Raw genomic sequence first — 16,261 nt, 5'->3', positions numbered from 1 at the left:
TCAATTTTGCCCCCCAACATTTAGTTAATGTTGAAATAAGTTTATTTTTTTATTTTTATCTCAATTAATACAGATATTTTGATTTAAGTCTTAAGTTAACAACCTTTTTGGAAATAATTTTTTTAAGTTTCTAATAACAAAATGTTAAATTTATATTTTAAATACTTAAAATTATATATATTCTTTTAAAAAAACTCAATAAACTCATTGTTATATTTAACGGATAATAAAGAATAGTTATTATTAGTTACTCAAACTGAGGTTGATCCGTAATAACTCATGTAACAGAATAAATGATAGTTATTTTTATTAGTTGATAACTGATAAACATTAATAATTATTAAGCCACTAATACTCAGACTGAGGTAGATCCATAACAACTCGATTTTTGCTTCCTCTACCTTACGTATGAGCTTCCTCCCTGTTCTCCTCAACCTATCGGGTAGGATGTTGTTCAGTTGAATTCCCTTCGCTTCATTCTTTCTGGTACCTTGACCTTCACATGAATGGATTGATTGGGGAAGGTAGATCCTCTATGGATTGGGCTCTTTCTTGCAGCATTCTCCTTTCTTGTTTCACCGCAATTCATTTTCTTTCTTGTTTCTCTTTCGACTTCGTTTTCTCTGCTTTTGGCCTATCAGAATTCACTACGTAAGTTGACCCATTAACATACTACCCAATTCGCAGTTAAAGCAGAACGGACTGACCGAGAATCTGACATTATCAGAGAGGAACTCAGCTCATCTAATGTGACGAGTAGGAGAACAAATCCAATTATAATGCGACCCTATCAGTACAAGCGTCGAAAGAAAATTAAATGGTCGCATGATGATGGTGGACAGATATGTATGCCCATATGTACGGTTTTGTATGAAGTAGAGTGACGGTTATACGTCACTAGAAAATAAAAAAAAAAAATAAAAGAGGGGAACAAGTCCCATTCAGCTTAAACTTATTCATATACACCTAAATCCTATTTTTTTTTACAGATCTAAGCTCATCAAATATAATTATTAATATATATATATTACATTATATCATTTATTTTCTTATTTAAATAGATACACGAAAGTTAAGTAAAATCAAGAGACAGTAAAAGTTAGCTATATTTAACAGCAATTAATTGCAAAAAAATTTAATTATTTTTTTTTATTGCAATAGTTTAAAAAAAAATTCTAAAACTATATATTCCAGATAAAAATACATACAATATAAACTTAAACATTATTATTTTTCAATTATATAATATCTAAGATTATGATAAGAAAAATCTCTTATTAATCTCTAATCATATCAACAATCACTAAGATAAATGAATTTGACGTGGAAAAAAAATTACCAAAGATTTTAATTTTTCTGCTACAGAAATAACCCCCTAAGCAGTAAGCACTAGTCAAAATCTTTAAATGCTGCATTTGTCCCTATATTACATAGTAGTATAAAAAATATTAAATTTTATTTTTATTAAATTTATTCTTAAACTATCAATTAAAAAAATTAAATAAATATAAACTAAATCAAATAAAATGCGTAGAATCTCACCTTTAAAAAAATTAAATAAATATAAATTAAATCAAATAAAAAGAGTAGAATCTTACATTTCAGAAATGTCCATAACTAATTATTTTTTAATAATTATTGATATCACACAATAATCATTCGAAAAAAAAAACATATGTTGATGTTCAAAAATAGTATCATATAATAAGAATTTAGTCAGATAATACTCAGTCCCATCAAAGGAAAAAAAGCCCAGACGCATCAGGTTGGTTTCAGTTTAGCTCTTTGTCGGAGACTCGTCCTCCCCTAAAGAGATCGAGTTTTCACAGAAAATTACCGTTAGTGGCTACAATCCGGCAAAATCCCCTTTTATGCTTGTAATAATGGGATATCCGACCAATTAGTCGACAATATTCCTTATCAATGAACCAGCCACATTATTGCCAGATTCCTAAGAAATACTATAATTAATTCCGTTCTCTTACAGTATAAAAGCCCATGATCACAGTGGTAAAAGTACGCTATTTTCTTACACAATTATTATTGAATTCTAAGCATTACAATTCTCTTGCCCTTCTCTTCAACTTATTGATTTAAGCGTTAGAGTGGTTACCGTAGATGCTAACCACATCACTCTCTCTCTCTTGCAGGATTGACCAATCACAACACAGCTCTATTTGGCGGATCAATCACATAATAACTCTATTTTCTAATTACATCATTTGGTTTCATTGCTGATAAATCCATTGAATTCTCTTTGTTCATCTGGATTAAAATCGGTCAATTATCTCTTTTCTCTTAAAAAAGAAATCTCACTTTTTTATCACTCAAAATGGCCGACATTTTACGAGCTGCTGCTAAGGTTGCTGCCAATGAGGACGCCAATATTTCTTCCACTATTGATAGTAGACAAAACACACCTTCTATAGTCAACGAAGCAGATCTCAATAATCTGAACATCGAGCAAATGCTCCAGTACGTTAGAAGGTTGCAGGTTACTTTCGAGCAATGTAAAGCTTGGGAGGAGGCGTCACTCATGGCTCTTAGGGAGAGGGAGGAAGCCTCCGTTGATACCTCAAGGACTCGGACATGGGTAATCCAGACGCGGTCTAAAGACAAGTTCAAGGAAGATGAGTCATCAGACGATGTTATGAAGGGTGTCAACTAGAAGCCAGTATGGGCTGCTCAAAGATATCGGGAAGGACATGAAGAGGATAAAAGGACGAGCCAAAAATAAGACCAAAAATCGGAGAAGCAAGGATATGGGAGAGAACACAAAAGTTACCCAGTCTTCCGATGAAGGAATGATCGAGGTAAGTATAAGAATTACACTCTACTGAATGACTCACGGACACATATTTTAGTGTGGATCAGAAAAAATGATAAGGAAGTTAGATGGCCTCCTAAACTCAACTCTAAGAAAGCTGGAAGGCGACATAAGACCAAGTACTGTCGTTTTTATGAAGACTATGGACATACAATGAAGGAGTGTTGACAGCTGAAAGACGATATCGAGAGGTTAATAAGAAACGACACACTTCAAAAGTTCATCGGAAAGAGTAGAAAAGATAAGAGGTTCGACCCCGAGATAATAACTTCTGAAATCACCTTTGACAACGAACCTATGGGGTTTATTCATGTAATTGTAGGAGGACCGAGTGTTAATAGGGAGTGGCAGTAAGGAAAATATCATAGATGGTCAACTCCTGAGTCAAACTCTGAGTTTTGAAATTAATCAAGTTAGACGATCGGGCCTTTTATTTTGTCATTAAAAAAATGTTTGTGATTTATAAAAATATTATAAAACTAGGATGCATTCTTCAAACTTTTTTGATAGAAAAATAAAAAATGTTGGATGGATGAAAGCGTGGAGACAAGAACAAAGATCACAAGGCGAGTTCCACCAGGCCGATCGGGTGTTAGTCTCGTTAAAAGGCCACAACGCCATTTGGGCGTCTATCCCGCACAATAAGGCATCTCATGCCAGGCCACAATGCAACTTCAACCAGACCATAATCCTGGGGTTGGACCGTGAAAAAAGAAACAAACTCATAAAAGGCCATAAGGCTATCCGAATGTCGGTTCTGTATAACAAGACATCTCATGTCAGGCCATAATTTGCGCATTGAACCATAGAAACAGAAATAAAAATTACAGCACCAAAAGGTGGGAACTTGTCAGGCCAGAAAACCGGGCATTGAACCCACTAATCAAGGCGCTCATGCTATAAGACTGGACATTAGACCCACTAATTAATGCACTTAGATCAGAAGATCGGGCGTTGGACCCACTAATCAAGGTACTTATGACAGGTCATAAGTTCAAAATTCATCACGCTAGAAGACCGGATGTTAGTTCCACTAAATAAGGCCATAAGTCATAAATCCATTAAGGTAGAAGACCAGGAATTTGACTCAATAAACAAGGTATTTATACCAGGCCACTAGGCAGGGTATATGACAGACTGACCAACCAGGTGATAGTCTCCCCCCACAAAAAAGTTTATAAGGCATTTCATGCCAGGCTACAAAGTAGGTATACGCCAGGCTGACCAATCGGGTAATATCCTTGTTTCACAATAAGTTTCTAAAGCATTTCATGTCCAGGCCACAAGGCGGGTATAAGTTAGGCCACATGACTGAGCATTGGTCTCGTTTCACATAAAGTCTCTAAGGCATTTCACACTCAGGCCACAAGGCGGGTATGAGCTAGGCCATGCGACTGAGCATTAGTCCCATTTCATAGAAAGTCTTCAAGGTATTTATCGTTGCTCTTACAAAGACAGACTGCTAAGCGAACAAGTGAAGTCCGCAAGGAAGAAAAAGATTGGAAGCTCGTAAGAGCTAGGAAAATCTCACTATGGCAAGAAAATGCCCGAAATCTTATCAAGACAGGTCAGGACTAGAAAAATGCCTGAAAGCTCATCAGGGTTAGGAATGCCCAGAAGCATGTCAGGGCTAGAAAATACCCAGAAGCGCACCAGGATTGAAAAATGCCCGGAAGCTTGTTAGGACTAGATAATGCCCGGAAATGCCCTAGGACTAGAAAATATCCGAAAACTTGTCAGGGCTAGAAAATGCTTGAAAACACGCCAGGATTAGGTAATGCTCGAAAGCTCACTAGGACTATAGAATGTCTGGAAGCTTGCCAAGTCTGGTTAGGGCAAGAAAATGCTCAAAAACTCGCCAAGGCGATACTATGTCACTCAAATCAATTTTAGCTAGGCACTGGACAAGATCTTGGACTGGGTTGGCTGGCAGTGCGAGTAAGAAGAAATCAAGGACAACGCTCACTCAGCCCGGATAGAAGTGGATTTAGTTCGATGGACTAAACTAAGACCGCACGGTTTCACTCAGGACAATCAGTATGATTTACACTTTAGGACTGTGATACATTTCATGATCAGGGCATTAAGAGGGTATCCACTCGGCTAACGATCAGGTGTCAGTCCTGATTAATAAAATTCTCAAGTCATGACCGGGTGTTAAATTTGGTTTATTATATCCATCAGGCAATGATCATTTGTGGGCAAGAGTAGGCAAAGCAATGCGAGTATGGAAGGCCAATCTAAACAAGCCATATGTCCTAGATCGTAGAGACAACTGTCACCTTCGAATCTAAAGAATCGAAGAGCATCAAAGAGACTTATGATATTAAACAATAATCAGCCAAAGAAAGCCATGTGCTAACACTCGAACATAGAACCACGTGGTAAGGATATAATAAAATGATGCTCGATCTCAATGAGGGAAAAGCATACCCGGACGCATCAGATGCCTCAGTTCAGCTCGTCGTCAAAGATTCACCCTCCCCTGGAGAGGTCGGGTCTTCACAGAAAGTTATCGTTAGTGGCTATAATCCGGCAAAACCTCATTTTACGCCTATAATTATGGGATTCTTGACCAATTAGCCGGTAAGATCTCTTATCAACGAGCCGACCATATTATTACCGGATTTTTAGAAAATATTATAATTAACTTCGTTTTCTTATAGTATAAAAGCCAATGATCATATAGATAAAAATACGCTATCCTCTTACACAATTATCTTAAATTCTAAGCATTACAATTCTCTCGCCATTCTCTTCAACTTACTGATTTGAACATCAGAGTGACTGCCATAAGCACTAACCACCTCACTCTCTCACTTGTTCAATTGACCAATTACAATACAACTCTATTTATCAGTTATATCAATAATTTATGAAAAAATTTGAATAAAAAAGATATTTACTATTTTTTTATTTCATTATATAATTTAGGGCAACTACTATATGTTTGGAATAAAAAATTTATAAATAATTTAATTTAATTGATTTATTTTCAAATAATTTTTTCATTTGAAAGCTAAGAATTTAATTTTTTTTTAATTAAAATTTTTCATTTGAAAATCTTGCATAATTTTTTTTAATTTTTTTTTAAATTGAATTTTTGTTGTAAGCGTAAAAAGCAATAAAAACTAAACACATATATAAATAAAAGTCGTTAATTATTATAATTTTCATAATTTATAAAGCTCACTTGTACGTAAAGGGTATACTCTTTATTGATTTACTATTTCGTATAGATTATTAGGTGATTTCTATGATTTTTTTAATAAAGTAATACTTATTTTATTATAAAATAAAATAAAATTTTACGAATTATTTATATTTTATTTTTGATTTTTCATAATTATTTATATTGTGAAAGAATATATTATATTAATAGAGAAATGGTAATAATTCAAAAGAATATATAAAATATAATTTTTTTATAATTTTTTAAAAAACTAATATCTGTAACATTAATATTTTATTTTATTAATTTAGAAAAATGAAATATACTGAAAACATATCGACACTTTACATAGAATCATAATAATGTATTTTTGTAAATAATAGAATAATGATAATTAATTTAATATATTTTAATTATATTAATTTATGAAAATTTATATACTTGTATATGTAAAAGATTAATTTTTATTAATCTGATAAATTTTTAACATAATTATTTTAAAAAACAACTGCCTGTTTAAAATTACTATCGAGTTAAGGTGGTTTTACATATTTTGATTGTCAGTTTAAAATTTTTATATCCGATAAAATCTGAATATTAGCATTTTCCCTTGTGCTAAATGGATTGTCAGTTTAAAATTAAATTTGAAAGGGGGGATGGTGGAGAATAGTGACTTTCCAAACAGGCATAGAAAATTAAAAACGGAAAGAAATGGGAAAAGGAGGAAAGGTCAATTCAAAAACCAACTCACAGGCCTCTCGTTAGTCGTTGCCATGTCCATGTATGTACGTATCATCCTCCAGTAATACGTCTGCCCCAATAAAATAAAATAAAATAAAAGGCCTAACTCCTTGTTTGATTTTACATTTTGATTTGTTTACTTTCAAATTATTTTCTTTTTTTCTAATTTTATTTTATATAAATAATTTGTAGGTTATAATTAATCAATGCAATTGGAACCATTAGATCTCAAAATAATGAATCGACGGTGAATATTAATTTATTGCAAGACAAGATTGACGCAAAGCTGCATAATGGTGAATATTAACATTAATTTTTATATTAAAATTTAAAAATTTTAATATATTTTTTAAAATCAACTGATTAATTAATAAATTTTTTATATTATTGACTAAATAATGGTTTTTGGAGCATTTTAATGAATCTTAGGGTGTTAGCATTATTAAAAAAAATTGTAGATTTTAACATAATTATAAATATAAATTCAATCAAAACGCAGTGGATTGAATTAGAATCTTAACAAATTGGCATCCTTCAAAAGCAAAACAAGTTTTTGTGTGTATAAATGGCCAATGCAGAATGTGTATTGGAGGGAATGGATGGGTGAGCGGTTAATTTAAGTCTCTCAAGTGGTGGTAGCTTGACAAAGAAGGGTGCGCAGGTTAAGCGAATCTTCCATGGCTACTAGTTGGCGCAGGTTAAGTCAGTAGATACAGGGAAAGGGAAAAAACAAACCTAAAAAACTTACATAGAAAGAAACAATATACAACAAGAGAATACAAAAAGGCTAACATATTTTTCCACTTCTTGTTAATGATCCATGTCGAAGATGAAGCATCTTCTCAGAAAGCTCCATATCGGCGGTGCCATCAATGACCACCACCGATTGCCCGACACACGACCTGTGGCTAACCCCAGCCCCAGCCCCAGTACTAGTGCCCCTTTGTCTTCATCGTCGTCGTCTTCTGATGGTAGAATTACGGCTGTTGAATCGCCAGGAGGGGATCGGATTGCAGCGGGGGATGCTAGTAGTGTGGATTTTAATTTATTGGAGGAGGAGTTTCAGGTTCAGTTGGCTCTGGCAATTAGCGCCTCGGATCCGGATACGCGTGAGGATGCTGAGTCGGCTCAGATCGATGCTGCTAAGCGGATTAGCCTCGGCTGTCCTGTAGCTCCAGTTATCGTCACCGATTCTCCGGTTGAGTCTCTCTCGCTTCGCTACTGGGTATGTGTTGACCGGACATATTGTATATACCTATGTCTATATATAATCTTTTCTCATTTTAGGTTTTTTATTTCATGAAAATGAGTTAATGAGTTAGGTTTTTGGCTTCTGGATCTTAAATAAACACGGATTTGATTTCCATTTTTTGTTCTGGATCAGTTTCCTGGAGTATGTTTGATTCTGTACTTTATTTGGTTTGTCATTTCATTCTCGCCGTGGTCAATTACTTTGGTTTTTCTACAGTAAAATCATTTTTGAGGGGGTTTTCTTATACGCATTACAAGTTCTTAATCGTTTTGTAGAGCATTAGTTTATGCTTTCTTTTTTGTTGTGCCATCATGTCCAATTATGTAGCGTGTATACTGGGCTTGATTGTTAATGTGAATTCTAGGGACCAGTCTTCTTCATTTACTCCTGAAGTATAATTGAGTCTAATTTCTTTATGCAATAGATGGAGCTCTTTGTAAGTTGATTGATTTCTGTTTTCCTGAAATGACCCCATTCCTTCATCTATTTGTGATGTTTCCCTTGCATTGTGTCTTACTTGAAAAAGTTTTCCTTTCAAAGAGGAGTGGCAAGTAATCAATTTACTAGTTTTCTTTTATTTCTCACTTCTTATGACCTATAATTTCAAATGTTTAGGATCCAGTGAGGTGATTAATTACATCTGTAGTTGAGCAGAGTGCGTTTATTGCTAAGTGGAATGGTTGTGTTATAGAGTTTCTGGAAAGAAATTAATTACAAAGCATTTGAGGGGATTAGTAGCCTTTGAACACATATTCCTCTTATTTTTGTATTGTTTACTGGTGGGCTCTAGTTGGACCTTGTTTAGAGTAGTTCTGTGTGGTAATTTAGCATTTGACACAGTGAGAGGAATTCCATTGATGCATCTTGAAAAGTTTATGCAATCTACTTGTCTCCTTCATTGCACAGCTGCTAAGTTAATTGAGAGAAATCTTTTTGTATTTTGTTTTGTCCTACCAAAAGGGTTCAATCTTGTTTGAAAGAGAGTGGATTATAGAATGTTGAGTTCTTTATTACAGGGTGAGATAGAATCCTAATGCAAGGAAAGTATACATTTTTCTATATGTTTTGTGCTTTTTTTTAAAAGTCAGTTAGGAGGTGATGCACACATTATGCAAAAAATTTTTATCCATGCAAAGAGTTGAATAGAGGGTTCACATTTTCCCAGGTGAGGAATTATAAAAATTCTAGGATCCAAAAAAAGACTCTTAGTTTATTCATTGTCATAGCAGTCTTTAAATTATATAATAGAGCATACTTTGACATATTTTCTTAAAATTTTCCTCTCAAATTTATATTTTTCTTTTGTTGGCAGTATCTTAATTTATTTATTTATTGAATTTCCCCTCTTAATTTTTGCACATGTTTCATGCAGAGCTATAATGTTGTAAATTATAATGATAAGGTGATGGATGGCTTTTATGATGTATATGGCATTACCTCAAATTCAGTCGTTCAAGTTCAAGGAAAGATGCCATTGTTAATGGATCTGCAAGCAGTATCAATTTTAGATAACATCGACTATGAAGTGGTGTTGGTAAACCGCTTTGTTGATCCTGAACTTCAAGAACTTGAGAAAAAAGCTTATATCATGTCCCTGGAGAGCCGAATGTCTGATGGCTTCCATTTAAGTGGCTTGATTCAGAAACTTGCTGATCTTGTTGTTGATAGAATGGGTGGTCCAGTTGGTGATGCTGATGAGATATCGGCAAGGTGGACCAGGAGAAGCCATGAGTTGCGAAATGCTCTGAATTCTATCATTCTTCCACTTGGACGTCTTGATGTAGGACTTTCACGCCATAGGGCGTTGCTTTTTAAGGTTGTGAAATCTCTTTCTAACTCATGGTAGTTATTGAAACTGGCTTATTAACAAAATAAGCCTTCTTTTTTTCTTAAAATGGGGAGTCCTGTTTCCTTCAAATTTTCAATCATGTCATCATTTGTTTTTGCAATTATGAGAAATATTTTTCTTTTGATCTTGTACAATTGCTTTGAGATCTTTTGAAGAAAATTCAGCTCAAATTAATTATTGCAATATTCTGCTGTTAGGTGCTAGCAGATAGAATTAACCTTCCATGTATGCTGGTTAAAGGGAGCTACTATACTGGCACTGATGATGGAGCTGTCAATTTGATTAAGATTGATGATGAAAGGTGACGTTTTTTACTTCCTCTCTTTTAATTTGGCATGATGCTGGTTAAGTGGCAGTTGAAACTGAAATATATATTTTGAGTTGTTGTATATTATATATGTTGTGCATGAGCACAAAGTTTATGTTATGTTTTATTGATATATTGTGATGATAGCTAGATTTTCTGTTGTAATTCTACTAATATTTCAATATTTTCTTGGCAAACTTCCTCTGAAATTTCAAAAATAAAATTGGAGAATATTGGAAATTAATTTTGAAGAATCCTTTGTTGGTTGAAATTATCAAACTAGTTGTAAATCCCAATTTTCATCTAGTATTGTGTACTTATTTATCATTTGTTGCTGTTAATTTGTTTTTATTTGTCACAGTTCTCAAGTAATTGGATCTGTGTTTCCTTTCTGAGGACATATAATTTCAAAGCAAGGGTTTACCTTTCTTGTTATTTATTTCTTTCTTAGTTTTCAAAGGTTCTATTAGAATGTCATTATTAATGTTGTGCTCGATGCATTGAATGATGCAGTGAATTCATTATTGATCTTATGGGAGCTCCTGGAATTCTAATTCCTGCTGAGGTGCCCAGCAGTCATCTCCCAAGCACTGGATTTGATGTAAGGGGCTTTGCTGATCTTACTGGCATTCCTAAGGCTTCACAGTTGCTTGGTGAAGAACCCAGGGGTATAGCAGTTTCGTCTACTCTAGATAATGCTCCCCATGTTGGAAGCTCAAGGACAGAGGAGCTGTTATTTGTAGGCATTAAGTCAAATGAGCCTAACATGGGCCGGATTGAAAAAAACCAAGCTGAGGTATCTGGACATGAGAACTTATCAGATACAGGAAGGCCATCAGAAGCAGAAAACATTAATGTAAAAAATGTCTCAAAGTATGTAATGACTGCGGCTAAAAATCCTGAATTTGCACAGAAATTACATGCTGTTTTGTTGGAGAGTGGTGCATCACCCCCTCCAGATTTATTTTCAGATATGAATCAGCAAGATTTGGGCGAGCAGAAGGTGCCTGAACAAGTTCATCCAGATAATAGAGTAAATCTAAATGTTCAACTTTATCGATACTCTGATAAGCTCATGCCAAGGCATGGACAGTCTCTTATATCCTTAACTGCAGAGGATCCTTTGAACAATATTAGGTGTGATACTAAGCAAGGATGGCCTGCAGAGGGGCAAGCTAAACAACAAAGAGAAACAGAAATAAATTTCTTTAAGTCTGCTTCTTTTCCATCTGACAGTACAACTGAGGGATTTGTAGTTGCTAACAATAGAACCAATGAAAAATTACAGATGGGTGCTACAGTTGCAGACACCAGTTCTGATAATACACTAGGAGTGCTTGGAAGGACAATGCATGGAAATCAAATCCATGAATCGTCCTCAGCAGTGAACTCGTGTCAATTACAACCTGAAGATGCCTTAGTCCGCAATGATAAACAGGGTCTGCAATTGGTTGAAACATTCAATGGTGGTCTAAATATGTCTTGTAATGGTTATGATGAGAGAATACATCCAGTGCTGGGGGAGGTTGCTGAATGGGAAATCCCATGGGAGGATCTTCAAATTGGTGAACGTATTGGTATAGGTAAGACTGCAATTTTTTTAAATGAAGTTATTCAACTGTATAGTTAAAAACGGTGTTAGCAACTAATGCTAAAATATCATTTTTGGGTTTGACATTAGTGTTGGAAGTTTTCTATCATCTAACTTTTTGTGTAGCTTGCTTTAGTATTGGTTACATTCTTGTGTTTCTGGCTTAAAGCTGACTGATGAATAAAATGCTAGTACTTTTACCATTTTATATTTCTAAAAGGATAATTAAGACAAATGCATGAAAGATGGAATTAATGGCAATGTTTATAAAGCAACAAGTAGGCTAGCATTAACACCACCAATCTCTTGCTCCATCTTGTCTAGTCTTAGAATATTTTAAGAGATGAAAATTTTGGTATGAATCTGTCATTCAAAAAATTCAGTTCATTCTGCTCGTCTTCATTTCTTAAGTGCTAGCCAATATTTTTGACCGAGTACAATTTCTCATTAGTTTACCAGATGGTAACAACATCTGAAATGTTTTGATTTTTCTAAAGGGAAGACACTAAAAAATTGCTTTAATTTCATTTCTAATGAAATTATTCATCTTAAATTGACTTTTACTTTTGAAGAGATGACACAATGTTTGGTAGCCGCAACAGCGAAACATTTGATAGTGGGTTGACAATCAGCCAAACACGATTGGACAAGAACTAAAGTGAAATAATGTCATGAAGAAAGTCAAACCAGCTTCTCCGTACATGAATTTCATGATGGAGGATTGCATTTGTCTGAGCTTCTCTTTTATCTCTTGTATTACCCAGTAAGCTTAAGCAATTAAGCATTTTGTCCTTAGATGGTCTTGAATCCTTGACTCAGAAGACAGCTATTAACTGTTATTTCTTTAGATGCCCTTGGATCCTTGGCTCAGAAGACTTGGCAATCTAGCCAACAGAGTAATTAAGGGCATGTCTCAATATTTCTTATTAGTTGGAGATTTGATTTGATTTTTATAGTTGCATGTAGTGTTAGAAATATGATGCATGTCTTACCACTATATGTGTGTTTAATCAGCAGTCTCTTTTGTATACTGTCGTGCAGGCTCATATGGTGAGGTGTACCATGCAGATTGGAATGGCACTGTAAGTTCTATCCTTCCCAATAGTTGTTAATTCAGTCATTGGTTATTATAGTGGATCATGCACTCCTTGTTTATCGTCATGATATATAATAATATCTATAGGGATTTGGTGATTTAGTCATGATTTTTCATATAGGAGAGTTGATTGGTTTTGAAATTATTGACTTTCATTTTTCATTTTTTTTCCACACTTTGATATTTCATTCACTGCAATGATAGTAAGCTGTTTATATGTCATAATCTAGAACACCTTAGGAGTTAGGAAAAATCTTTTGGAATAAATTTCATGTGGAATCATTGATTTATTCATTAGCAGCAGCAAGGGATTTACTATTAGAACTTTTAGTTTATGATGTGACTCTTAATGGTTGAATTATTTTAGTGTAAAAGCATTTTGGTTTATCTTGGTGGCATGTAATTGGTTCTGCATCACAGGAAGTTGCTGTGAAGAAATTTTTGGACCAAGATTTATCTGGAGATGCATTGGTTCAGTTCAAATGTGAAGTAAGTATCATTTATTAACTTCTACATCTTATTCTGATTGTCATATAACAGAAATTTTCTCATGTAATTGATTTTGTTTTCCTTTGATAGTATTCCAACTAGCTTACTCTGATTCCTTCATGCAGGCTGAAATTATGTTAAGATTAAGACATCCTAATGTTGTTTTGTTCATGGGAGCAGTTACTCGCCCCCCACACCTGTCAATACTAACAGAGTTCCTGCCCAGGTGTTTTTCCCCTCCTCTTCGCTTCGACCAAGCTACCTTTTATCTGTCATATTTTCTTCTTTCAGAAATCTATGAATTAAAGCTACATCTGTCAAATATTTGAGTCCTTGTTCATACTGATCTATTATGAACTGAGTTAGCAATATGATGTAAGCTAAATGTTCACTGGGATACTTGAATTTTTCTAAAGCATCTCTCTCTCTCTCTCTCCCCCCCCCCCCCCCCCTTTTGCAGCCCCTCACTGCTAGGTTTTTGTTATGAACGTTGTGAATTGTATGATCTCAGATGCTTGCATGTTTATTTGTAGCTTGATATTTGATTTAGTCAGTGTGAACAGTGAATTTGAGTCATGATAATCCAATCCAAGCTTTACATGAATAGTGAAGTCTTGTTCTTTAGACATTAGATTAAATATTGTTGTTGAGGATTTTTGGCAGTTTCATCATTGTCTTAGTTTCTGCCAGCTAGTTTTTCAATGAGAAATGGTTGCTATTGAGTCTGATTGTTTTCATTATTATTAGCTATGTTACTCAGACTCGGTTTTGAGTGTCAAAAATGGGTACATATTCCTATGTACTATGCATTTCTAAATAGAAAAATGGGGGATATGGATCTAAATCTTGACACGTGTGCTTAGATATGTTATGTTATAAAATAAAATAGAATAAGAAATATAAGATTATGAAATAATTTATTGTAGTCTAAAGAGATCATCAAATACAACAAATACATCATCCAAACCAGAACCAAATAACTATTATCTCTCTAGGAAGAAAAGCAATACTTTGTTATACATGTTCTTTATCTTGACAGAAAAGAGCGTTCTATTGACGATGTTTTTCATCTTTGGACATGTTTTTAACGAGTGTCCAATTGTACGAATATGTGTCGGACACATATTCCATATTATTTTCCCATGCAGTGTCGTGTCAACAGACTCAACAAGCATGCAACGTGGATGAAGAGTTAGAGTATTAGAGATTATTAGTATTATCATTATTTTTGTCTTATTCTCAGCATGTTCCTCATTGGTGTGCAGGGGGAGTTTGTATAGATTACTGCATCGTCCCAATCCTCAACTTGATGAAAAGAGGCGAATGCGAATGGCTCTTGATGTGGTATTAGTTAGATCATCTCTTTCTCCCTCTCTTGTTACTATGGTTCTGTTTATTTTCTTTTCCCTATTTTCTGTTTATTAAAGAGGTTTCTCACAGGCTAAAGGAATGAATTACTTGCATACAAGCCATCCTCCCATTGTGCATCGAGATTTAAAGTCTCCAAATCTCCTTGTTGACAAAAACTGGGTTGTTAAGGTTGATAAACTAAATTCTGTCTCTGAAGTTATTTCTGTGTACGTTCTTATATTAGATGGAATCAGATTTGACTGCTTTATCTTTGCAGGAAAAAATCTTTAATATCTTTAACTTGTGTAATTCTATTTTCAGGTCTGTGATTTTGGATTGTCACGCTTGAAACACCATACTTTCCTGTCTTCAAAGTCTACTGCTGGAACGGTAAGATTTCATCAAATGTATTGCATGGATTTTCTTGTGTAAATATTTTCTTTCTTTATTCTTCAATAAAATAATAGGATAGATGTTTGATATTGTGCTGTAGCCCGAATGGATGGCGCCTGAAGTCCTAAGGAATGAACCAGCAAATGAGAAGTAAGTGAACTTACACAGAATGTAGGTGGCAGCATTTGATTGGAAAGTTTTCTCTAGGGATGTTTCTTATACAATTGGAGTGGCTTCCTTTCAGATGCGATGTTTACAGTTTTGGAGTAATATTATGGGAGTTGGCCACCTGTCAAATCCCATGGAAAGGCTTGAATCCGATGCAGGTTGTGGGAGCTGTGGGATTCCAAAATAAGCGTCTTGAGATTCCAGAGGACGTTGATCTAGCCATTGCCCAAATAATACATGATTGTTGGCAAAGGTGAGTATTATACTGCGCCAAAATTTTTATCATGACTTCCTGTTAATGATATTTAACTTTTCTGTATTTGCAGGGAGCCACACTTGCGACCCTCTTTTTCACAGCTTATATCCCGTCTGCGTCACATTCAAAGTTTACGTGTTGAAAGAACATAACATACAAATCAAACAACAGAATGACTGGAACAGTCCTACTGTAGTTCAAGTTGTTTCTAGGCTCAAAGAGCCGGTGCAGCTTTTATTTTATTTTATTTTTTCCTTTCCTTTTGTTTGATTCCAAGAAGGAGATTACTGGACAGGGAAGTGTTGGTTCATTCAAAGTGGGGACTCGGCACAAGCCTGTTGGTTCAACACAAGAGTGGAGATCCACCTCATTAAACTGCGCAAGTGCAGAGGAGGATGCCATTGGAAAGTTGCTTTTAGGAGCATAAATAGTTATTATCATTAATCTTACATGTAAGAAGAAAAAAAAAATCCTAAAATGGGAAAAGAAAAATAATCTTTCAATTTATCTTTGTTTTTCTGTGGAGGTCTTGTTTGGGTAAGCAATCCCAACTCCGGAATTGTAAACATGCGATCTCTACGGGTCATTGTGGAAAAAGAAAAAAAAAATATTGTGGAAAAAAAGAAAAGTAAAAACAAGTGAAGAAGAGTTATCTTTACGAAGTGTTTATATTTATTTTTAGTAATTTTTTCCCGCATGTTTGTTCTGAAATTTGTAAATTTATAATGATTTAACATTGATTTTGAATGTGGATTGTCACTCTGATAATT

General features: G+C 34.5%; 1 protein-coding gene across 2 annotated transcripts; it reads left to right on the top strand.

The window, feature by feature from the left end:
* The first annotated feature begins 7,391 nt into the window (after positions 1 to 7,391).
* On the top strand, positions 7,392 to 16,149 carry LOC110604233 (probable serine/threonine-protein kinase SIS8). Of its 2 annotated transcripts, XM_021742380.2 has the most exons (13): positions 7,403 to 7,965; positions 9,365 to 9,808; positions 10,039 to 10,142; positions 10,662 to 11,731; positions 12,781 to 12,821; positions 13,256 to 13,324; positions 13,450 to 13,550; positions 14,590 to 14,668; positions 14,765 to 14,863; positions 14,996 to 15,064; positions 15,168 to 15,217; positions 15,312 to 15,488; positions 15,562 to 16,149. In XM_021742380.2, the coding sequence occupies exons 1-13, from the start codon at positions 7,561 to 7,563 to the stop codon at positions 15,641 to 15,643; spliced, it is 2,790 nt and encodes a 929-aa protein (XP_021598072.1). In that variant the 5' UTR covers positions 7,403 to 7,560; the 3' UTR covers positions 15,644 to 16,149. The 2 variants fall into 2 exon arrangements, with proteins under 2 accessions (XP_021598073.1, XP_021598072.1); XM_021742381.2 differs by lacking the exons at positions 15,312 to 15,488; positions 15,562 to 16,149 and having other exon boundaries at positions 7,392 to 7,965; positions 15,147 to 15,217.
* Positions 16,150 to 16,261: the final 112 nt, after the last annotated feature.

This window comes from Manihot esculenta, chromosome 16 (genome assembly GCF_001659605.2).
Source record: "Manihot esculenta cultivar AM560-2 chromosome 16, M.esculenta_v8, whole genome shotgun sequence".
NCBI lineage: Eukaryota > Viridiplantae > Streptophyta > Magnoliopsida > Malpighiales > Euphorbiaceae > Manihot > Manihot esculenta.
Note: the sequence above shows the minus strand (reverse complement) of the source record. Positions and strands in the feature narration are given on the sequence as shown.